At 44.4% G+C, this 24,407-nt stretch overlaps 1 protein-coding gene across 10 annotated transcripts in view; it reads right to left on the bottom strand.

Moving 5' to 3' along the window:
* PPIP5K2 (diphosphoinositol pentakisphosphate kinase 2) overlaps positions 1–24,407 on the bottom strand; it is a 94,933-nt gene that overhangs the window by 41,949 nt on the left and 28,577 nt on the right. For all 10 annotated transcript variants that reach the window (XM_029910885.1, XM_024196586.2, XM_024196589.2 and 7 more), the window contains exons 8-17: positions 22,937–23,098; positions 18,885–19,006; positions 13,054–13,155; positions 12,397–12,483; positions 6,099–6,174; positions 5,897–6,006; positions 3,810–3,895; positions 2,969–3,094; positions 2,734–2,855; positions 1,303–1,485 (exon numbers count right to left, since the gene is read on the bottom strand). In XM_029910885.1, the coding sequence (XP_029766745.1) occupies positions 1,303–1,485; positions 2,734–2,855; positions 2,969–3,094; positions 3,810–3,895; positions 5,897–6,006; positions 6,099–6,174; positions 12,397–12,483; positions 13,054–13,155; positions 18,885–19,006; positions 22,937–23,098 (1,176 nt within the window). The remainder of the gene's footprint in view (positions 1–1,302; positions 1,486–2,733; positions 2,856–2,968; positions 3,095–3,809; positions 3,896–5,896; positions 6,007–6,098; positions 6,175–12,396; positions 12,484–13,053; positions 13,156–18,884; positions 19,007–22,936; positions 23,099–24,407) is intronic.

The following is a 24,407-nucleotide window of genomic DNA, read 5'->3' as shown; positions in this document are numbered from 1 at the left end:
CAACAGCTACACCTTATGAAAGTCAGCAAGACATGTAGGGGCATGCCTGTGGACAGAGAACTCTAAGATTTTTCCATGGCATGTGCTGTAAAGCTTGTGTTTGGGACAAAGGAAGTACAGGCCACAAGCGAAGGATATAAAAAGGCAGAGGCATCATCTCCATTTTGTCTTCAATCCTACTTCTTACCTCTGCAGCAACTTCTCTACAAACTGAAGCTTTGAACAAAGGACTGAATGAACCATCCAAGCTTTGGATGTGTTCCAGAGGGACTTTCAAGCCAGCAAACTCACCAATATTGCTACAAGCCTAATATATGGACTCTGAAGTCTTATATATGTATTTGATTGCTTGACCATTCAACAACCCTCTTCTTGTTCTTTTCTTCTTTTATAATAAACCTTTAGTTTTAGATACTAAAGGACTGGCTGGCAGCTAGGGTTGCCAACTCTGTCTGAAGCTATTCCAGGAGATTTTTCCCCCCAACATGGCAATATCATTTTCTTAAAATATCCTATTAAAATCTCCCAGATTGCTTTCAATAGTCACCGGGAGACCGATGCCAATTCTGGGAGACTCCAGGCCAATCCTGGAGGGTTGGCAACCCTACTGGCAGCATAATATTTTTGGGTAAGAGCCAAACTAATATTGATCTGGCAATGTAGCTGGTCCCTTGGGGTCAGAAGAACATTTTGTAGTGACCGTTGAAACCACAGTGTTATTTTATTTCAGATTTGGGTTGAGGTAACCATGTTTTCTTTAGTCTGATTAACTGGGCACCAGGTGCAATAAATAATTGGTTATATATGGTTTGTTTACAAAGAAATACTTAGTCCTGAAGTTGGGAAGAAATATGGCAAAAGAAGGAAAGAAGATAACTAGGAAAAGGGAGTCCAACCATTAAGTTTGTCTTCACCATGCAAAAGCGTAGGGTACAGACCTAAAATGGCCTTCTCTGGCTTTAGCTAAGGTCTTATAACCAGCAATAACATCACTTGTTTATTATAGTGTATAAAAAGGCAAGGATTTTAGGAATTTCTTTGTCAGAGCTTTTCCTAACCCTTCTGGAGTCATGCCATGATGGGAAAGTATCTCCCAAGCAAGATCCTGTTGTGAATATTTGGCCAATGCGTGTAACTGTATGGTTGCTAGGATATAAAATGTGTATATGCTTGTATTGGTATTTTGGATATAACCAACAGCAAGTGGACTTTGGACTAATAAAGGAATGCTTGTGTGAAAACTGAGTCGTGGTAAACTTTAATAAACTTATGTTGGAAATAATTTCTCTAATATCTTCTAACCTTTTCATAGTCTTCAGGCATAAATTCTCTATCCCTCTGGAGTATTTCATGGAGCCTTGCTTTAACACGATGCTGGCAGCTGCTTAAAGAGTCACTGTCACTGTCCAACAGACCATTCATATTAGCACTTTTCACCATCTGGACAAGAATAGGAGTGAGCTCTCCCTCTAAAGCCAGTAATCCCTGGAAATAACAATACGGTTATTCAGAAATGAACAAAGATAAAAATGTAGTAATGCATCTATTTCTAAACCAAGATGTTAATGTAAACTCTACATTATATTGTTCAAATAACTTGCCAGTGTCTCAAATGTTGTGATTACCAAAATTCACTCACTCAATGAAATCTTTATGTAACAGCTTACTGTATGTGCGCTCTCACATAAGTTTAGGATACCTGATATATCCCTCTTCTTGGAGATGGGAATAAGCAATCGAACTTCTGCTACAAGGGGAATGAGTGGAAAACTTAAGCAGGTACAGAGCTTCTGGGCTGTGATCAGAGGGCTGGGAAGTTTGTCTGATATGAAGACAGGTAAAGTATTGTGAAAGTTTGGTCAAAAAAGTTTATAATTCTACATGGAAGTTCTGAAGATTGCATTTTTCACAGATTGTGTCTAAAAGTTCACATTGTTCAGGGCTATGGAACAGTTTTTTTAAAATTTTACATCACCCTAGAATTTTTACAGCACAACAAAATTACTATATGCATAATTGAACAGCATAATGATTCAGAGCACTTATTTTGTCAGTTCGCCACCATCTCATCAGTTAGTAATTATTTTGAGATCAACTAAATGTTAAGATGTTTCTGCTCTAACAATCTTACAAAAGGATATTACTGTAGTAAAAATGTTTATACCATCTTGTGATATCTTATATTAAAAAGAAAATGAAATTATGTTATATTGATTTTACATCTCTGGTGGTATCAAAGCACAAAAGCAATCCAGTCCTCTATGTGTAATTTGCTGTCAGCTCCATGTCACCTATGTAAAGTGAACTTGAGACCTCAGTTCAGTTCCTAAAAGATGTCTATTTCACCCATCATGCCCACAATTTGTCATAGTTTGTTGGAACTTTTAGATAAATAATTAAATGGGCATGGAGACTAAAATATCCTTTTCACCCTCAAAAGTGGTCTGTTGGAAAGGATTGATGCACACTGCTGCGGCTACATAAATAAAAACTCGTACTGCAGCTTCCCATGCTGTATGTCTTCTGATGGTTGGAAGGCTTCAAATGCAAGAGATGTCAATTTGGATCTCCTTTCATGAGCACTAAATGCACTTGAATAAAAAGAAAAGTTGAAATTTTTTTACATAGGCTGCAATAAAACTCTGCATTTCCCCTAACTTGCTAGAGAACACAGACAAGATTCTTGTTGAGAGTTTCAGGTTTCTTTGTTGAAAATACAATTTCACACAGTACCTTTGCAAAAGCTGCTGCAGTCATCTGAACTCGTCCCTCGTCAGAAGCATAGATTTTCAGATCATGTCGATAAGTACTATGTAATCTAAGCAAACCACATCCAGGAAATCCAGCATAATCTCCTACCAAACAAACAGATATTCTTCTTCAGAGACTCTTTGTATATGTGTGCATGTATTTTATTTTTATGTATATTTAAAAGACTAATTTATACAATATAGCACAAGAAGATTACCTTGTCCACCTGGGTACATGCATCTGAAAGCTCTCCCTAGCTCCTCTGCCTGGACCCTGCCTGCAGGGGTCAGTTCTCCTCCCCATTTCAGAACCAGAAGTAGGGATGGTTCATCTCTTCTGTTATCTAATTATATGCAGACAGATCACTTAAAATAGTGTACCAACAATTGCAAATGTTTATTTAATGACTATTAAAGAATTATCATTAAATTAATATTAAAGTAATACTGGAAGTGATACATTGAGGTTTGTGTGCTTCAGGAAAGTGACTTCAGCGTTTGAGTCTCTTGTTATTCTAATAGAGAAATACCCGTCTAGTTCAGTGAAAGCTAATACTTAACTCTGAAGATACCCATAGTTTAGGTACTTTTAAAACAACTGAAACTCGTATTACAGTGAAAACAAAGTAAGCGAAAGTAAGCACAAAACTAATCAGCAGTCAGGAAATTCACAGGTATTGGATTTTAAATACCTAGGCATTATTGTATGTTTTAGCCTTTTTTGTATGAAAGGAATAAGAGTACTAGGAGATGTACGGAAAACCTAATTTTTTCTAGAGGACATCATCTTTGGTGAACAGTTTATAAAATTTATTCCCTCCATATTTTTGTTACCTAGGAAACAATATTAAAATGCAAAGTATATCTTAACCTTACTAATAGAAACTCAGCAGCTTAGAAATTGCTAATCACAGTATATCATCACAAAACAAAATGTTGCTGAATACTTGGCTAGAATACAAGTCCTTGTTTTATTTAACACCACATTAAACAATTAACCCCCTAGTTATGTTAAGTTCTACATACTATGTAAGAGAGTATGTATTGGTTATACTATACCTTCTTCTTCACTAGAAGTTTTCTGACAGCCATGAGGGAGATAGGTTAACTGGACTTTGCGATTTATGCCAGAAAAATGCCCATACCTAAAGTGACGGGAAAAATAAACTGACAGATTTTCCAATATATATATTCAATACTATCATATCCCTCTATCAATTAGGGACATCATAATTCTTTGAATCTTACTAACCTGCCCATTTTTGCTGATTTGTCAAATTAAATAAAATATTGAATGAATACTTAAATGGTCATCACCATGTAGCAGTTACTATATTAAGTACTGTCCATTGCTTCTTTTCAACACATTGCCCAAGAAACTTCATGTCTCTCTCACCAGAAATAAACACTCCCATCCATCCACACTCTCCAGCTGCATGATTAATTTATTCCACTTTGGCACCATACTTCCTTATGGCTATCAGTATCCAGATCTGATCTGTCACATACTGATAGCCACTATTTGTTATCCAATGAAGCCCCAAAATAGGATTCATAACACTTCCAAGTGTAACAAGCTTTTATCACAATAGATTATAGGGCAAGTTAACTGTCTAGAAACAAGTATTACTATCTAGTTAATATTTAATATCAATTTCAGCACTAACCGGTAGTTAGACACTGCCATACCTTAAATACATAATGAGATACTAAAAATTATTTAAAGTTTAAAATGAGTTTTCGTACTATGTGTGGGTTACTGAGAACAAGATCTTTCATTCAATTGCAACAACTCTTTTTTTGAACTCTCTGTAATACAGGGAGTATACACACCACAAATTACCATTTGTATTACAGTAGTGCCTAACTGAGGTTAGGACTCTATTGTGTAAGACACTGTACAAACACATAACAAGAGTCAGACACTGCCCCCAAAAGATTATATTGTATATACTCGTTCATAAGCCGAATTTTTTTAGTAAAAAAGGGAAGCTCCAGAGACGGGGGGCGGGGAGGGGAGGGTCGGCTTATGAACGGGTATAGAGAGGGAGATGTGGGACACAGCCCCTCCCCCCAACAGAGGGAGCAAGGAGACGCAGCACAGCCAGCAGAGACAGAAGGGAAGAGGCGGGGCCAGAGTCTCTCCACTTCTGTCCACATTGCTCTCCCCCCCAGCCTCCAAAGCAGCTGCAGCTCTGGGGCTGGCAGGCTGCAGCCGTGCCACTCGGCCCCGCCCCCCAGAGCAGGCTGTGGCCGCGCCGCCCGGGCGCCGGAGCACGCTGCGGCCACGCCACCCGGCCCAGCCCGCTGGAACATGCTGCGGCTGCGCCGCCTGGTCTGGCTCGCCAGAGCAGGCTGCGGCCGTGCTACCCAGCCTGCCGGAGCAGCTCCAGCCAGGTCAGAGACATCCTCCACTGGCCCTCCCCAGATAAGGTGGGAAGGGATGGGATGGGGAGAGTGTGGGGGTCCCAGGCTAGGGGTGGGGTCATGTGGGGGGTGGTCACAGGGGTTACTCCCCTGACTCCCAGCCTCTCCCCCCCAAAAAATTTCCCCACCAGTTGCTGTCCCGGCCCATCTGGGTAAGCAGCTGGCGTGCCGGGACACTTTGTTTACTTAGGTTTAACTCCATGCCTGCGGACGCTCGAGGTAAACAAACCATCTCGGACCACCAGCGGCTTATCCTGATGGCCCGGGAGCCAAAGTTCACTGACCCCTGAATTATAGGGTCGGCTTATGAACGGGTTATAAAAAATTTCCATTTTTACTTATCCATCTTGGGGGGGGGGGGTCGGCTTATAAACGAACCGGCTTATGATCAAGTATATACGGTAATTTATATAGACAACATGGATAACAGGATAAGGCAAAGGAAGTATTTTCCCCATCATACAGATGAGGAACAGGTTAGATTAAGTGATTTGTACAAGGTCACACAAGAAGTAAAACCAGACCTCCTCACTACCAGTGCAATGTCTTAATCACAAAACCATCCTTCCTCTTAATATATTCAAAAATTCAGATTAGTATTGTTATACATTATATTGTCAGTTGATAAATTAACATAAGGGAATTAGTTTTGAAAGCTAATGAGATCAAAATAACAGTTATGCCAGTTCCGATGTGAGGATTAAAAATTAGATCCTTACATCTCCAAAACAGTCTTCAGCTGCTCAAGTTTTGCTTTGCTTTCTTCAATTTCAGAGTCATTGTTTTGCCCAAGTTCTAGTAAGAGCTGTCTTGCTATATCAAGCACCTCCTAAAAAAACAAAAACAAAACCACTATATATAACAAGGAATTCTATTATTCATCAATTATTACCAAGAAAAAGAAAATCAAGATAGACTTGCCTGTAACTGTTTTGGTTTCTTCAGTTTTAGTTTTCCTGACTTATATCCATCACATTTTTCGAAGAGATCAAAAAATCTTTAGGAGAAAACATACAGATTAAAAGGATATCTAATAAATAGGATTTCTAATACACTTTAAGGCAACAGGAAGATTTTCAATTAAAGCAAAATGAAGAGCTGGAACTAACCTCCCTCATCAATCCCCAATTTGAACACCGCAGAATAATGAGAAAGTTTGTTCTGATATGAACCTCTCTGTTCAATGAGGTCTCATCTCACTAGCACATGCCTTAAACACAACTGCAAAATAAGAGAGCTTTTTCTGTTAGCTTACTAAGGGTATGTCTACACTATGAGAGTAGTTCGATTTTACTTAAATCGAATTAGTGGAACCGATATTACAAAGTCGAACGTGTGTATCCACACTAAGAACAGTAATTCGACTTTGTGAGTCCACACTAACGGGGCAAGCGTCGACAATGGAAGCGGTGCACTGTGGGCAGCTATCCCACAGTTCCCGCAGTCCCTGCTGCCCATTGGAATTCTGGGTCGAGCCACCAATGCCTGCTGGGGAAAAAAATGTGTCGAGGGTGGTTTTGGGTAACTGTCGTCATTCAACCGTCACTCCCGCCCTCCCTCCCTGAAAGCGCCGGCGGGCAATCAGTTCACGCACTTTTCTGGTGAGTGACAGCGCGGACGCCACAGCACTGCGAGCATGGAGCCCGCTGCAACCATCGCTGCAGTTATGGCCGTTGTCAACACTTCGCACCTTATCATCCACCTTTTTCAGAGGCAGATGCTGAGAAATCGGGCGAGGAGGCTACGGCAGCGCGGTGAGGACATTAAGTCTGAGAGTGGCACAGACCTCTCGCAAAGCACGGGACCCCACGCCGTGGACATCATGGTGGCAATGGGTCATGTTGATGCTGTGGAACGGCGATTCTGGGCCCGGGAAACAAGCACGGACTGCTGGGACCGCATAGTGCTCCAGGTCTGGGATGAATCACAGTGGCTGCGAAATTTTCGCATGCGTAAGGGAACTTTCCTTGAACTTTGTGAGTTGCTGTCCCCTGCCCTGAAGCGCAAGGACACCTGGATGCGAGCAGCCCTGACTGTCCAGAAGCGAGTAGCCATAGCCCTCTGGAAGCTTGCAACGCCAGACAGCTACCGGTCAGTCGCGAACCACTTTGGCGTGGGCAAATCTACTGTGGGGGTTGCTGTGATGCTAGTAGCCAACGTAATCGTTGAGCTACTGCTCTCAAAGTTAGTGACCCTGGGAAACGTGCAGGTCATCATAGATGGCTTCGCAGCGATGGGATTCCCAAACTGCGGTGGGGCTATAGATGGAACTCTCATCCCTATCCTGGGACCGGAGCACCAGGCCAGCCAGTGCATTAACAGAAAGGGCTACTTTTCAATGGTGCTGCAAGCACTGGTGGACCATAGGGGACATTTTACCAACATCAACGTCGGATGGCCGGGCAAGGTTCATGACGCTCGGGTTTTCAGGAACTCTGGTCTGTTTAGATGGCTGCAGGAAGGTATTTACTTCCCGGACCACAAAATAACTGTTGGGGATGTGGACATGCCTACAGTGATCCTCGGGGACCCAGCCTACCCGCTAATGCCCTGGCTCATGAAGCCCTATACAGGCGCCCTGGACAGTGAAAAAGAACTCTTCAACTACCGGCTGAGCAAGTGCAGAATGGTGGTGGAGTGTGCTTTTGGATGTCTCAAGGGGAGATGGAGAAGCTTACTGACTCGCTCTGATCTCAGCGAAACCAATATCCCCATTGTTATTGCAGCTTGCTGTGTGCTCCACAATCTCTGTGAGAGCAAGGGGGAGACATTTATGGCGGGGTGGGAGGTTGCGGCACATCGCCTGGCTGCTGATTACACCCAGCCAGACAGCCGGGCGACTAGAAGAGCCCAGGGGGACGCGCTGTGCATCTGGGAGGCTTTGAAAGCTAGGTTCCACAGTGAGCAGGGTAACCTGTGACTATTAAGTTTGTTTAAAGAGAAGCTGAACCTGCCCCCGTTTCTTTACCCACTTAATGTTGACTATCCTCTCCAGTTACATACCCCCTTCACCCCGTTGCCCCCCTTCCAACACACCTTTAAATATAAAATAAACGGAACTTTGTTCATTAACACCGTTTTCTTTATTAATGGTTTCGTGGTAAAGGGTTGAAACTGGGACGCAGACTGTGGTGGGGAGCGGGTGTAGTGATGGAAAGGACGCTTCTAAACTCGAGGAATGACAGGCTCCAGCTCCTAGAGCGGTCCTCAGTGGTGGACTGGTTGTTTCAACGGAGCCTGCCACCCCTCCTTTTTGGGACTCTGTGTGTGGGGGCTATGTGACTTTGTGGCGGGGGAGGACGGTTACAGATCCCCTGCTGCGTGGCTCTGTCATCCAGGCTAAGGACCGGTGCATAAGATCTGTAACCGCCCTCCCCCGCCACAAACTCACATAGCCCCCCCACACGAAAACCACCTCCCAGACTGACCAGGGTGCCTAGTGACTGCAATGTGAGTGTGACCTGCTGCTGAAGCTGCCCCCGTGTCTGTACCCTGGTAAAGGTGACTGTCCTCTCCAATTACCAACCTCCTTTCCCCCCTTCAGACACACTCTCCTCTAAAAGAACATGACGGAAACAGTAATTAATAGAAACGTATTTTTTATTAACAACTACACAGTTAGGGGATGACACTGGGACGGGGGGTTGGGTGAGGTGCTTTTGGAGTGAAGGAAAGGACTTATCAAAACTTTGGGAGTGAGAGCCGTCTGGTACTTGAGCAGCCTGCAGGGGTGGAGTGACTGTTTTCACGGCCCCTGCCGCCCCTCCTTCTTGGGACTTTGGGTGAGGGGGGGATGGGACTTTGTGGCAGGGGAGGGCGGTTAGAGATAGACTGCAGCGGAGCTCTGTCCTCCTGCCTCCGGTCCTGCAGAACATCTACAAGGCGCCGGAGCATGTCCGTTTGCTCCCTCATTAGTCCAAGCAGCGTTTGAGTCGCCTGCTGGTCTTCCTGCCGCCACCTGTCCTCCCGTTCGCTGTGTGATCGCTGGTATTGCGACATGTTCTCCCTCCACTGGGTCTGCTGTGCCGCCTCGGCTCAGGAGCAGCCCATAAGTTCGGAGAACATCTCGTCCCATGTCCTTCTCTTTCGGTGCCTAATCTGCGCCAGTCTCTGGGAGGGGGATGCTGGGGTAGGTCGGGAGACACTCGCAGCTGTGGGATGGGAAAAAGGGAGTGAATTCCTCACAAAGATACATTCTTGTGAACAATGAACATAGTCTTTCTCTGTGAACAAGACCATGCACAGCACCTATCACATGCGCACTCAGGACAAGGTCGAATTTTCGGCCTTCCCATTCAGTGCTTGGGGTCTTGGAGTACAGATCACACAAGCGGGGCAGGACAGCGGAATTCGGGTAGCAGGCGGACATGGTAAGCCGTAGACTTTTGGCTGCTGAAAGCTTAATTTATAGCAGTGCCCTCCTTTCATGTTCAAAGCAATGCCCCTAGCATTGGCCAGTTCCTGCTGCCGGCAATCCGGCCAGCATGAACTCTGCCCCGTCCCACCCCGCTCGCGGCTGTCCCCGGGAAAGATCCCGGTATGCTGCCCCTGTCCTGCCTCCACCACGTGGCTGTAAACCGCTGGTCACACTTATGTAAAGGAACAGACAATCAGTCCCAATACTAACATTCTCCTAATTTAAAGCAGGTCACCATGAGTGATATCACTCTGATGAGGATCTCGGACACAGAGAAAGACCGCATGCTGCGTGAATGCCAGCGAAAACCAGGGCCGTATGCGGCCATGCTGTGCGAGGCATTGATCCCGGAGTACTTGCTGCTAGCCTGGCGCGGAAAAGTTTCCTACCATGGAGGACGCAATAAGGCCGCTCTCCCCAGGAACCTAATGCAAAGGCTTTCAAATTACCTCCAGGAGAGCTTCGTGGAGATGTCCCAGGAGGATTTCTGCTCTATCCCCGGACATATTGACACAATTTTCCAGTAGCTGCACTGACAAGGACTAAAAAGTAGAGCGCCTAGGGCAAAGTAATCATGAAAAACCCATTGTTAATATTCCATTCCTGTTCTGATCAAAATAAATGTTTACATGTTTAAAACACTTACCGACTGATCCTTCCCCTGATTCAGGGTCAGGGTTAACGCCTTGGGAGGGTTGGTAAGGGATCTCCGTGAGGGTGATGAAGAGATCCTGGCTGTAGGGGAAATCAGCGTTGTATGCGCTGTCGACTGCCTCGTCCTCCTCATCTCCTTCCTCATCTTCTCCGTCCACGAACGTCTCCCAGGAAGCGGCCGTCGACAATACCCCATCGTCAGAGTCCACGGTCAGTGGCGGGGTAGTGGTGGCGGCCGCACCTAGAATGGAATGCAGTGCCTCGTAGAAACGGCATGTCTGGGGCTGGGATCCGGAGCGTCCGTTTGCCGCTTTGGTCTTCTGGTAGCCTTGTCACAGGTCCTTGATTTTCACGCGGCACTGCGTTGCATCCCGGCTGTATCCTCTCTCCGTCATGGCTTTGGAGATCTTCTCGTAGATCTTCGCATTCCGTTTTTTCGATCGCAGCTCCGAAAGCACGGACTCATCGCCCCACACAGCGATCAGATCCAAGACTTCCCGATCAGTCCATGCTGGGGCCCTCTTTCTATTCTGTGATTGCATGGTCACCTCTGCTGGAGAGCTCTGCATCGTTGCCAGTGCTGCTGAGCTCGCCACCATGTCCAAACAGGAAATGAGATTCAAACTGGCCAGACAGGAAAAGGAATTCAAATTTTCCCGGGGCTTTTCCTGTGTGGCTGGTCAGAGCATCCGAGCTCGGACTGCTGTCCAGAGCGTCAACAGAGTGGTGCACTGTGGGATAGCTCCCGGAGCTATTAGCGTCGAATTCCACCCACACCTACCCTAATTCGACATGGCCATGTCGAATTTAGCGCTACTCCCCTCGTCGGGGGAGTACAGAAATTGATTTAAAGAGACCTCTATGTCGAACTAAATAGCTTCGTTGTGTGGACGGGTGCAGGGTTAATTCGATTTAATGCTGCTAAATTCGACATAACCTCCTAGTGTAGACCAGGCCTAAGACTGAAAAAATACAGGTACAACACAAAAGATATGAAGAATCCTGAGTAAACAGACATATCTGTTCAAAATTTAACAAAAAAACCAACACAACATTATTAGTTATAAAATACTAAACATATGGCTCTGCAGACTTACAGCAAATCTTTCACTTAAAATCTGAGCACAGAATCTAGCCCTCAAATGATATTTTTACTACTGTAGCACCTAATCATAGATTAAGGTCCCACTGTGTTAGGTACTGTACAAATGCATAACAAAGAGGGTCCCTTAGCCTCCCAAAATGCTTACACTTCAAGTATAAGGCAAGAGACAAAAGGTATCGAGAAACAACTGGGTAAGCAATAGTTTATGAAGGCCTTAAAAGCAGAGACTAGTAGTTTGCAATTGATGCAGTGGAAAAGGGAGAGCCAGAAAAAGAGCAGAAATTAAGGGGAGACGCAGTCAAAGCAATGAGCCAGGAAAATGATCTTTGCAGCAGCATTAGACAAACTGCATTGTCAAGGCTGGAGAGAAGGAGGTTACAGTTGCTGGAGATGTGAGATGATTGAGGCCTGGGCAAGTGAATTAGCTATGTAGATAGAGATGAAGGGATGCACCTTAGAGATGTTATGCAGGAAGAAGTATTAAGATTTAAATGTAGTTTGCGCATATGCATGTGCAATTCCCACTGAATTGAACCCGCGTATCCAAGGCAAGAATTTTGCCTTAAATACCAAACTTAATTTATGTCTACACTTACGGCAGTGCGTAACAAACAAACACTGCATGCCCAGCTAGTATAGGGATAAATAGCAGTGCAAATGGTGAGGCACTGCTTAGGCTAGTAGAATGCCCGACATACCTGAGCCCTAGGGTATATATCCTACTTGGCTCTCTACTCGCCCATGCTGTGCATCCCACATCTACAATACTATTTCTAGCAGTGCAGTGTGTCCCACTGCTGGAGCTTTTCACCACTGCAATGAAAGACTCCAGAAATAGGGAAAGGTTTTGGCAGGGTGGAGGCAGCAGGAAGAAAGGCTCCAGTAATGAGCCTTTCCCCATTGAAGCCTTTCACTGCTAGGTGTAGCTACACACTGCACTGAATGTGGATGCAACCTGCCTCTCACTGCAGTAGGTAGCTCATGTACCCTACACACTACTGCACATGTAAATAAGGTTTGCCTTTACCCAAATTCAGACTTACTTCTGATGTTTAACTTCCATTTTCATTTTTTGTTTTGGTGTACGGTCCCCATGACGTATTACAGCTATAACACATCTCAACTCCATCCTGAAATTTTAAAAAAGTCAAGTTACATTTCCCAGTTCTATACACCACTCATGGTTTTTATATTATTAAATGTGTGAGTCAGACAGACAATTATTTAGTAGACAAAAACATACTTGACTAAGTATTGAAATGATTGTAGGATATGCAAGAACATAAAGTTATCTGAAAATGATGTAAGAATGTAATTTACTATAAATACTGGTTTTAAAACTTAGCTAACTACAGAATATCTATTTTAAATAGTTTTTGAAACAAATCCATTTTGAGGTTTATTTAGTAAAAGAGCATGTTTATGAAAAAAGTGTGTTAAATTGACACTAGAATATTGATTAGCAATAAAGCAAGCTATTTTTAGAACAGACTGCACTTGAAAATCTGCTGTTCTATACTCAGCTTGACTAAGGATAAAAAACTTCGATTGCTGGAACATCAATTGCAATTCACTTCTTGTTTTCATCACGCAAAACAAGTGTTCTTAGCTGAAGCTGATATACCTTGGGAGAAGAGAAAATTCACAGAAAGGTTATGTAAGGACTTTGCACAATTCAGCTAAAGATACTTTTCTCTTACATTGTTCCAGATGTGGTTGGCACAATAGGGATATCTTCAGCTTCCAAAGGTATTGACCATGGGATTTGAAATTGTGGAGCAAGTTCTCGCATTATGATATTTCTAAATGGGGAAAAACAAAAATTTATGACTAAATTAAAATGCTGAAATACTGTATATATTAATTTATTTAAATGAAATATTCTGTTTTAGTCAACAACAGTTTATTAGACAAACACTGAGCACTGGATGGGCACTTACAGATGTATTTTTATTTTTCAAATATTTAAATACTATTATGTTGAACTACTGAAGTCTGGTCACAATAGCTACAAAGAAGACAATCTAACATTATCTGTAAAATGTAGGTATAATAAGTTCTTCTAAGAGCTTCCTGTGATCTACTCTAGTAAGTGTCATGTTAAAATACACCAATTTGAATATATCACTGTTCATACAGGTTTTAATCTGGAGAACTTTAAAGGATGGTGTAATGTATCTTAGGGTATGTCTACACTACGGGATTAATCCAAATTTACAGAGTTCGAATTTTGGAAACAGATTGTATAAAGTCGAATGTATGCGGCCACACTAAGCACATTAATTCGGCGGTGTGCATCCATGTACCAGGGCTAGCATCGATTTCCGGAGCATTGCACTGTGGGTAGTTATCCCATAGATATCCCATAGTTCCCGCAGTCTCCCCCGCCCATTGGAATTCTGGGTTGAGATCCCAGTGCCTGATGGTGCAAAAAACATTGTCGCAGGTGGCTCTGGGTACAGCCTCACCCCTCCCTCCATGAAAGCAACGGCAGACAACCGTTTCGTGCCTTTTTTTCTGGGTGAACACTGCAGACGCCATACCACGGCAAGCATAGCGCCAGCTCAGCTCAAGACAGCAGTCATGAACATTGTAAACACCTCGCGCATTATCGTGCAGTTTATGCTGAACCAGGACCAGAAAAACGAGGCAAGGAGGAGGCGGCGACGAGAGTGATGAGGACATGGACATAGACACAGAATTCTCTCAAACTGCGGGCCCCGGCGCTTTGGAGATCATGTTGTTGATGGGGCAGGTTCTATCCGTGGAACGCCGATTCTGGGCCCGGGAAACAAGCACAGACTGGTGGGACCGCATAGTGTTGCAGGTATGGGATGATTCCCAGTGGCTGCGAAACTTTCGCATGCGTAAGGGCACTTTCATGGAACTTTGTGACTTGCTTTCCCCTGCCCTGAAGCGCCAGAATACCAAGATGAGAGCAGCCCTTACAGTTGAGAAGCGAGTGGCGATAGCCCTGTGGAAGCTTGCAACGCCAGACAGCTACCGGTCAGTCGGGAATCAATTTGGAGTGGGCAAATCTACTGTGGGGGCTGCTGTCATGCAAGTAGCCAAAGCAATCACTGAGCTGCTGCTACGAAAGGTAGTGACTCTGGGAAATGTGCAGGTCATAGTGGATGGCTTTGCTGCAATGGGATTCCCTAACTGTGGTGGGGCGATAGATGGAACCCATATCCCTATCTTGGCACCGGAGCACCAGGGTACCCAGTACATAAACTGCAAGGGGTACTTTTCAATGGTGCTGCAAGCACTGGTGGATCACAAGGGACGTTTCACCAACATCAAGGTGGGCTGGCCAGGAAGGGTTCATGACGCTCGCGTCTTCAGGAACACTACTCTGTTTAAACGACTGCAGCAAGGGACTTACTTCCCGGACCAGAAAATAACCATTGGGGATGTTGAAATGCCTATAGTTATCCTTGGGGACCCAGCCTACCCCTTAATGCCATGGCTCATGAAGCCATACATAGGCAGCCTGGACAGTAGTCAGGAGCTGTTCAACTACAGGCTGAGCAAGTGCAGAATGGTGGTAGAATGTGCATTTGGACGTTTAAAAGGTCGCTGGCGCACGTTACTGACTCGCTCAGACCTCAGCCAAACCAATATCCCCATTGTTATTGCTGCTTGCTGTGTGCTCCACAATCTCTGTGAAAGTAAGGGGGAGACCTTTATGGCGGGGTGGGAGGCTGAGGCAAATCGCCTGGCTGCTGATTACGCACAGCCAGACACCAGGGCGATTAGAAGAGCACACCAGGAAGCGCGGCGCATCAGAGAAGCTTTGAAAATCAGTTTCATGACTGGCCAGGCTACCGTGTGAAAGTTCTGTTTGTTTCTCCTTGATGAAAACCCGCCCCCTTTATTGACTCATTCTCTGTAAGCAACCCACCCTCCCCCTTTGATCACAGCTTGCTTTCAAAGGAAATAAAGACACTATCGTTTAAAAATCATGTATTCTTTATTAATTGATTATAAAAAGAGGGAGAGAACTGACAAGGTAGCCCGGGTTTGGGAGGAGGATAGGAGGGAAGGAAAAGGCCGCTAAAAAAAGGTTAAAATAATGACAGCCTTTTGCTTGGGCTGTCCACTGGGGTGGAATGGGAGGGTGCACGGAGTCTCCCCCAGGCGTTCTTACACGTCTGGGTGAGGAGGCTATGGAACATGGTGAGGGGGGAGGGTGGTTATACAGGGGCTGCAGCGGCACTCTGCGATCCTGCTGCCGTTCCTGAAGCTCCACCAGACGCCGGAGCATGTCTGTTTGCTCACGCAGCAGCCCCAGCATTACATTCTGCCTCTTCTCATCTCCCTGCCGCCACCTCTCATCTCGAGCGTCTCTCCTCTCCTCACTTTGGTCCCTTCTGTCCTCACGTTGGTCCCTCATGTCCTCACGTTGGTCCCTCCTGTCCTCACGTTCACTAGTATCTTTCCTGTACTTTGATACCATGTCCTTCCACTCATTCAGATGAGCTCTTTCATTGCGGGTGGATTCCATGATTTCTGCGAATATCTCGTCTCGCGTCCTCTTTTTCCGACGCCTTATCTGAGATAGCCTTCGGGACGGAGGAGGGAGGCTTGAAAAATTTGCAGCTGCTGGAGGGAGGGAGGGAAAAAAAGGAGAGAAGTATTTAAAAAGATGCATTTTACAGAACAATGCTTATACTCTTTCACGGTGAACAACACTATTCACATTACATAGCACACGTGATTTCTGTGCAAGGTCACATTTTGCATCTTAATATTGAGTGCCTGTGGCTTTGCTGTTAGAGATCACAGGCGCAGGTCCGGGCAACAGAATTCGGCTTGCACGCGGCCATGGTAAGCCATTGACTTTCGGCTTCTGCGCCCTCCTTTCACACATACCAAGCAAAGCCCGTTGAGTGCTGCGGTTTTCCTGTTAATCTGCAGCAGCAGAAAACAACCACCCCCCCCCCCCCCCCAATCCAATTCTCTGGGATGATCGCTTTATCCCTCCCCCCACCGCGTGGCTGGTATCAGGGAAGATCCCTGCTAGCCACATGTGAAAAGCTCAGCGCCAATCTCCCCCTCCCTCCCCCCTCCCCGGCGCTTGGCTTACTACAGGGAAGGATTTCTTTTCAGCCACAGGCAAACAGCCCAGTAGGAAGGGCCACCTCTGTCCCCTTAATTAAATTCCCGTATTTCAACCAGGTTACCATGAGCGATATCACTCTCCTGAGGATTACACGGCGATATAAAGAATGGATGTTGCTTGAATGCCAGCAAACACCGGGACCATACGCTGCCAGGCTTTGTCATGCAATGATACCAGATTACTTGCTACTAGCATGGCGTGGTCAAGTGTCCTACCATGGAGGACGGAATAAGGCTGCACTGCCCAGAAACCTTGTGGAAAGGCTTTTGGAGTACCTCCAGGAGAGCTTCATGGAGATGTCCCTGGAGGATTTCCGCTCCATCCCCAGACACGTTAACAGACTTTTCCAGTAGCTGTACTGGCCACGAATGCATCCCAAGTCCTCAGGGCAAATTAATCATTAAAAAACGCTTGTTTTTAAACCATGTTTTATATTTTAAAAGGAAAACTCACCTGAGGTCCCTTCCAGGGGGTCATGGTCTTGGATACTGCCTTGGGAGGCTTGGGAGGGTACTTCACCCAGGCTGAGAAAAAGATCCTGGCTGTTGGGGAGAACGGAGTGCTGTGTGCTCTCCGTAAGCTCGTCGTCCTCCTCCTCCTCCTCCTTTTCCCCATCCGCAGAATCCTCAGGTGTGGCTGAGATTACCCCCCGCCTCGGAATCCACGGTCAGAGGTGGGGTAGTGGTGGCTGCCCGCACTAGAATTACATGCAGCTCAGTGTAGAAGCGGCATGTCTGTGGCTCTGACCCGGAGCGACCGTTTGCCTCCTTTGTTTTTTGATAGGCTTGTCTGAGCTCCTTAACTTTCACGCAGCACTGATCTGAGTCCCTATTGTGGCCTCTCTCCATCATGCCCTTGGAGATTTTTTCAAAAGTTTTGGCATTTCGTCTTGTCGAACGTAGTTCGGCTAGCACTGAATCCTCTCCCCATATAGCGATCAGATCCAGTACTTCCTGTACGGTCCATGCTGGTGCTCTTTTTTGATTATCGGACTACATGGTTACCTGTGCTCTCCACGCTGGGCAAACAGGAAATAAAATTCAAAAGTTCGCAGGGCTTTTCCTGTCTACCTGGCCAGTGCATCCAAGTTCAGATTGCTGTCCAGAGCGGTCACAATGGTGCACTGTGGGATAGCTCCCGGAGGTCAATACTGTCGAATTGCGGCCACACTAACCCTAATTTGAAATGGCAATATCGATTTCGGCGCTACTCCCCTAGTCGGGGAGGAGTACAGAAATCGATTTTAAGAGCTCTTTATTTCGAAATAAATGGCTTCGTTCTGTGGACAGGTGCAGGGCTAATTTGATTTAATGCTGATAAATTCAAATTAAACTCATAGTGTAGACCAGCCCTTAGATACTTAACTCAATCTATGAACAATGATTCCTAGACTTCCCAAACTTAGTGCAAGTCTGCTGTTGATTTAGCTCTGCTATAACAATGCTATTTTTAATATAAGGAAAAAATGTAGATGAAAGCTCTTTGCACCATGGCAGGAATCTAGACTAAGTTGACTGTGTAAAACTGGAGAAGTGCACTTGAATCTTCAGACTTCCTGCCACTAAATCTAAGCAACAAGACTGTAGTTGATGTTATTATCTAACAGGAATTATTTCCCTCCTTTCAGCTCAGGTGATTCAGTGTAATATGGTCTTTTTGCACTACACCACTAGTATAATCTTGTTGTAAAGACAGTTTAACTGGCCAACACAGAATCACCCTAGTTTATGGGTGACAAATCAGTGGCATGGTAGCAGAGAAAAGGGGGCATGGTTGAAGGAAGGGAAGGCACAGTCAGGATCCTTCTATATCACACCAATCCTGGTCTAAATTTTCAGCCCTTTGGGCTGTTGTAGCCAATATGAATTACAGTAGTCTGATAACTGCCTCAACACAATGTGGGCAGCAACAGCCGGGCCCAAAGCCGCACCCGGACAAGGGCAGTGCAAAGCTGTGCTTTCAACCAACCTCTGTACAGCACACCTTAACTTGCACTTTTTATCTGGGTTAGTTAATCCGTTAAGCAAATTTAACAAGTTAGCATATTTCTTTATTTTTCTAACTAAGATGTTCTCAGATTGATTTTGAATTCTGCAATTGTCACTTTTCTAAGGCATAAGGGAATGCACATGAAAATAAAAAAAATAAACAAACTTTTATAAATTTATTTTTGATTTCTAGTTATTCTAGATGATGCTCGCTTTAAAAGCAAAGGCTTTTCCTGCTTTAAAGAAAAAACTATCCAGAAGATTCCTTGAACTTGTTTCAATCCTGGAGTAAAAGGAGCCCTCAAAAAAAATGTTTAAGACAGAAATACTTTGGAAACTGGATGAAAACTTCCATAGCAAAGAAATGATTGCATGAACATATAAACCAATCATATAATATCAATTAATGAATTCTTACCCAAGTATCTTCGCACAATCATCATAGTATTTCATGGAGTTCTTCACAAAACTGAAGCCATTGACGTCACAGACATAGGATTGTCCATTAGCACGCAACAAGTCAAAGCCACAAACTGTTTGCTGTTAAGAATAAATAGTGAAAAGCACAGTTTCCATTTCAGTCAAGGGTCTCGTGTTTCCAGACCTGCATGTTAAGTATGGTTCAGATCTGAAAAGGCAACACAAAAATGGCATTGTGGGTTCTATATTTATTGTTCTTCAGTGACTCCATATTAAATTTGTTCAGTTTATACACAATGTTTTCCTAATTACTTGCCTTACATCCCAACCTGAGTTCTTAACTTCTCACACATCACTAGCAACATGAATTCTGCATGCCAAATTCTGCTTTCCGTTACACTTGTGCATCCACATTATCTTCAGAACTCCCACTGTCCATAGAATTTGGACTGCAGAATCCTCTTTTCTGGTAGTGGTAAGAGTTAAAGAGAGAGATAAACACATACACACACCACCTTCTTAGCTCTCAGAATTACCAAAAAATATGCTATTTATAAACTTGATGCACTAATGCCATTTTTAACAGTCACTTTTCAGATTATTATTATTTGTTATTTGTATTACTATAGGAGCCCTAGTCATGGACCAGGAACCACTGTGCTAGGTTCTTTACAAACACAGAACAAAAGACAGTTCCTAACCCAAAGATAGTGTGAGAGTAGAACCACATGCCTGAAATTGGTGGGAATGTACTGAACATGGCTCAGCTGTGCCTCCGCTGTCACCACTAGTGCTATCACAGCTACACTATTATTATACTTGTGCTAGCTTACTGAGAGCTAGCCTGAGTATGCATACATGAGGAGGGGAAATCACACCCTAGCTCATAGTGTAGATGTAAGCCTTAAATAGTTATTAGTAAAGACATTTTGCTCCTTTCCCAGATTATTTCAAATTAGTTTTCAAATACAAAAACTATACATTATATTTGGGACTCTTGGTTCTGACATCACTGAAGACTTTACAGCTTAATATATTCTAGCACTGGGACCAGTGCTGGCACCAGTTAGGAGTCACACCTATGTGATTAACTGCAACTGCATCACTAAAGGCCCATTGTTCCCAACAAAACATATATTTAAGATTATGCAAGCTGAATGCAAATAGATTTGTTTTATACAAAAAAATCAGCCTTTACAAATTAAACTGAGTGAATGTAAGCTAGCATGCACACATGCAAAACAGGAGAGAAAAATATGCATGTTTCTGAATTCAGATCTCTCTATTTGTCCACAATGGCAGTAGTAGGCATCTTTCAGTCTCGAGAGACCATGGGAATCTACCCCTGAGAGGTAAAAAATGTACTCAGTTGGTTTTATGGCAGCCGCGGCTGTGGCTGAAGAGACCCATTCGAGAGAGTATCTCTGCTGCATCTGTCACATTTAAAGGTGATGTTTCGACCCTTTGGGCTCTGCCTTCTGCAAGCTCTTTTCTCCTCTGATAAGCTGGACTGCTTCCCCTCATAACTCAGGAGACCTTTGTTTAGCTCTTGTTTCCAAAGGCTGCGGTCTTGAGTGTGATCTTTCCAGTTGTCCACATCCATGTCCATTTCTTTGAGGTCTCACTTGCACACATACTTGAAACACAATTTTGGGTGTCCTTTGGGTCTTTTTCCAGATGCCAATTCGCTGTAGACTATGTCCTTTGGGATGCGCCCATCATTCATTCGGCACACATGCCCAAGCCAGCAGAGGCATCTCTGGTTGAGCAGTGTTTGCATGCTGGGTATGCTGGCCCGCTTGAGCACCTCAGTGTTGGTGACTCTGTCCTTCCAGGAGATGCCAAAGGTTTGATGAAGGCAACACATATGAAAGTTGTTGAGCCTCTTTTCCTGATGAGAGTATAAGGTCAACATCTCGCTCCCATAAAAAAGTGTGCTGATAACACATGCACAATACATACAGATCTTTGTGTGTTCTGTCAGTTTGTTGTTTTGCCATACCCTCTTTCTTTAGTCTAGACATTGTGGCGGCTTTTCCAATGTGGATGTTGAGTTCCATTTCAAGTGAAAGGTTGACTGCAATAGTGGACCCCAGGTATGTGAACTTATTTACCACTTCAAGTTCATAGTTGTTGATCTTGATGGAGGGTGCTTTCTCAACTCCTTGGCACATTATGTTCATCCTTTTTAGGCTTATGGTAAGCCCAAAGTCTTGGCAGGCTTTGGAAAAAACATACGTAAGGTTTTGGAGATGGACTTCTGTGTGGGCTGTCATTGCTGCGTCATCAGCAAAGAGGAAGTGTTGGATAAGGGCCTCTCAAGTCTTGGTTTTAGATCTGAGTCTTGCAAGATTGAACAGCTTCCCATCAGATCTTGAGTGCAAGTAGATTCCCTTAGTTGAAGAACCAAAAGCTTGTTTCAGTAGCAAGGAGAAGACCACCCCAAACAGAGTTGGGGCAAGTACACAACCTTACTTAACTCTGTTACGCATCTGGAAAGCCTCAGAAACGGAGTTGTTGTACTGAACTGTGCCATACGTGTTTTCATGGAAGGATCAAATCATGCTTGAGAGCTTGGGGGGGGGACATCCAATCTTTTCTAGAAGCGTAAATAGTCTACTTCTACTGACAAGGTCAAAAGCCTTTGTGAGATAGACAAAGGCTGTTGTGACAAAGTTCCTCCTCTTCCTTGGTGGGTTCTGCACTTTCTGGCAGATTTGCTCGCCTCAGAGGTTTTCTGCAGTCCTCAGTTTGGCTCCTTTTGTTAGTGGCACAAACCTGCCGTTCACTCGGCTAACCTCATCACTGGCCAGCATGGAGAAAAAGAGAACAATACCCCGCAGTCTCTGCTGGCCCACCTAATGGGTCGGGGGACAGGCCAGAGACCTTCCCCTCTGGTGGGATCCACAGTCTAGACCAACTTCTCTTATATCAAATAGGGAATTGAGAGGATGCGGGAAACCTGGGCCCGCCCTCTACTCCGGGTTCCAGCCCAGGGCCCTGTGGATTGCAGCTATCTTTAGTGTCTCCTGTAACAGCTGCGTGACAGCTACAACTCCCTGGGGCTACTTCCCCATGGCCTCTTCCCAACACCTTCTTTGTCCTCACCACTGGACCTTCCTCCTGATGTCTGATAACGCTTGTACTTCTCAGTCCTCCAGCAGTACACCTACTCACTCTCAGCTTCTTGCGCGCCTCTTGCTCCCAGCTCCTTGCACGCCCCTCACTGACTGCAGTGAGGTCCTTTTTAAACCAGGTGCCCTGATTAGCCTGCCTGTCTTAATGGATTCTAGCAGCTTCTTAATTGGCTCCAAGTGTCCTAATTAGCCTGCCTGCCTTAATTGGTTCCAGCAAGTTTCTGATTGTTCTGGAACCGCCCGTTACCTTACCCAGGGAAAAGGGACCTGCTTAATCTGAGGCTAATATATCTGCCTTCTATCACTTTCTTGTAGCCATCTGGCCTGATCCCGTCACAATATGTAAATGGGCATTTTTTGTTCTCTTTTTTGTTTGTTTGTTTTGTTTGTAGTTGTCTCAGCGATAGTAGACCTTTCAGCTGTGAAGCCACACTGTGATTCAGGACAGATTTTGTCTGCAACGGTCTGCAAGTCTATTCAGGACAACTTGGGCAAAGGCTTTTCCCATAATGCTAAGAAGGGAAATGCCACGATAGTTGTTACAGTCACTCCTGTCACCCTTGTTTTTATAGAGAGTGATGATGTTGGCGTCTCATTTCTTGTGGTATTTTTCCCTCTTTCCAGCACAGGCAGAGCAACTCATGAAGACATTGCAGTAGACTAGGTTTTCCGCATTTTATCACCTCTGACAGTATGCAATAAGAATATTAAAAAACTAATTATTTAAAAACAGGAGAAGTCCACCAGAATTAAAAAAAAAAAAAAAAGAAAGAAAATGTGAGTGCAATTTTTTTTTCCATCCCAGGAGCTCTCTAACAATAATACCTCTGTTTATGAGCACTGACTAACAGAATTTTCACATAGTAAACAATTAGTACTACACATTTTATCAGCTAGTAAGTGGTCTGTTTACCTTAAATGCAAGGCACACTTTCCAAGCAATCAACTTCTCTCTTGCATTCAGGATGACTGGATATCTCACTTCTTTTCCTTCACTGTCTCGTTCTACCTTGCCATCCAAAGCTGGGGACTTCCTAGCTTCAGCATGTGCATAGTCTGGACCTACTGTGTACACCTTTATTTAAAAATTAGAAGTTATTAACTTAGCTACACTGAGTTTATGTCAAGTTCAGATCATATAGCAGCATACACATGTTCAGAAACATTACGGGGGCTTGTCTACACAGAAAATTACTGTGTGGCCACCCACAGGCCAACCTTCAATCTAGAGGACACCAGCAGGTGTAAGTGTTCCCTTATACCTTAATCACACCCTTAACCACAGTTCCCTGTGTGTTCTAAGGGTGCAGGTTTCTGCAGAACCCAGTTTGAAGCTATTAATAGCATCCTGTCATATAGACTCACTGCAAATTAGATGGTAATGCTCTTAACCAATGATGAGGTAGCTTCTAGGCTCCCTCTTTGCTTTGTTCTCACAGAACATCCAGCCTGATGCATTATCAGTGACAAATAAAGCAGGAAGGAAGATGGCTAGAGCACTAGTAGTGGAGGTCTTGTGCCAAGGCTAAAAAAAAATATTTATGCTACAATTGATCAAACTCATATGCTGTGGCAGTAAGGAAGCAAAGAATAAGTTCTCTTCCTCCACCATAGGACCTGCAAAGTCTCAGACAGCAGATTTTTTTTTTTTTTTTGTGGTAAAATGTCTGGTTTTACCGAACTATTTCAGTTTGGGAGCTAGTCCAAGTACCTCCTGTTGTGAGGAAATTGCTTGATTTTTTTTGCAGACAAAATTGATCAAATTAGGGATGCTTCTGTGGTGGCAGAGTTTGGTCTTGAGAGAACAAGGGCCTCGTCTTCTCTTCTAGAATTTCAGCCACTAATACTTGCTGAGGTACTGAGAGAACTTCATACCTGAACCTGTATTTTGAATATATGTCCTTCCTGGGCGATAAGGCCAATGGAAAAGTACTGGGTCTTACTTCTGGAGTCTGTTAATGCCTCAGAACTGGCAGGCTGCCTATTACTTTAAAGGAAGCTGTAGTGTGGCATTTACTGAAGAAGTTATCGCTTGACACTAACAATCTAACTAATTATTGACCAGTATCACATCTTTCCCAGGAGAAGGTTGTGGTGAGACAACTCTCACTGTATCTAGAGGTCTTTGACCTCCTAGGCCCTTGTCACACTACGTACAGGCGTGGCTTTGGCACAGACTGCAGTGGTCAATAATCTCCTCCTGGATGAAGATCCTTTGTCTATACAGGTACTACTACTATCAGCTGCCTGTGATACCACTGATCATAGGGAGGTGTTACTTGTCAGGACTACTCTGTCTTCAATAGCTTCGTTCTTTTCTCTCCAAGATGTCAATAGGTAGTTGTGGGCAATTGCTCCTCTTCCCAAAGAATTCTCAGGTATGG

This window comes from Terrapene carolina, unplaced genomic scaffold, assembly GCF_002925995.2.
Source record: "Terrapene carolina triunguis isolate 2854851 unplaced genomic scaffold, T_m_triunguis-2.0 Scaffold69, whole genome shotgun sequence".
NCBI lineage: Eukaryota > Metazoa > Chordata > Testudines > Emydidae > Terrapene > Terrapene triunguis.
This window is presented reverse-complemented; position numbering and strand designations above follow the sequence as displayed.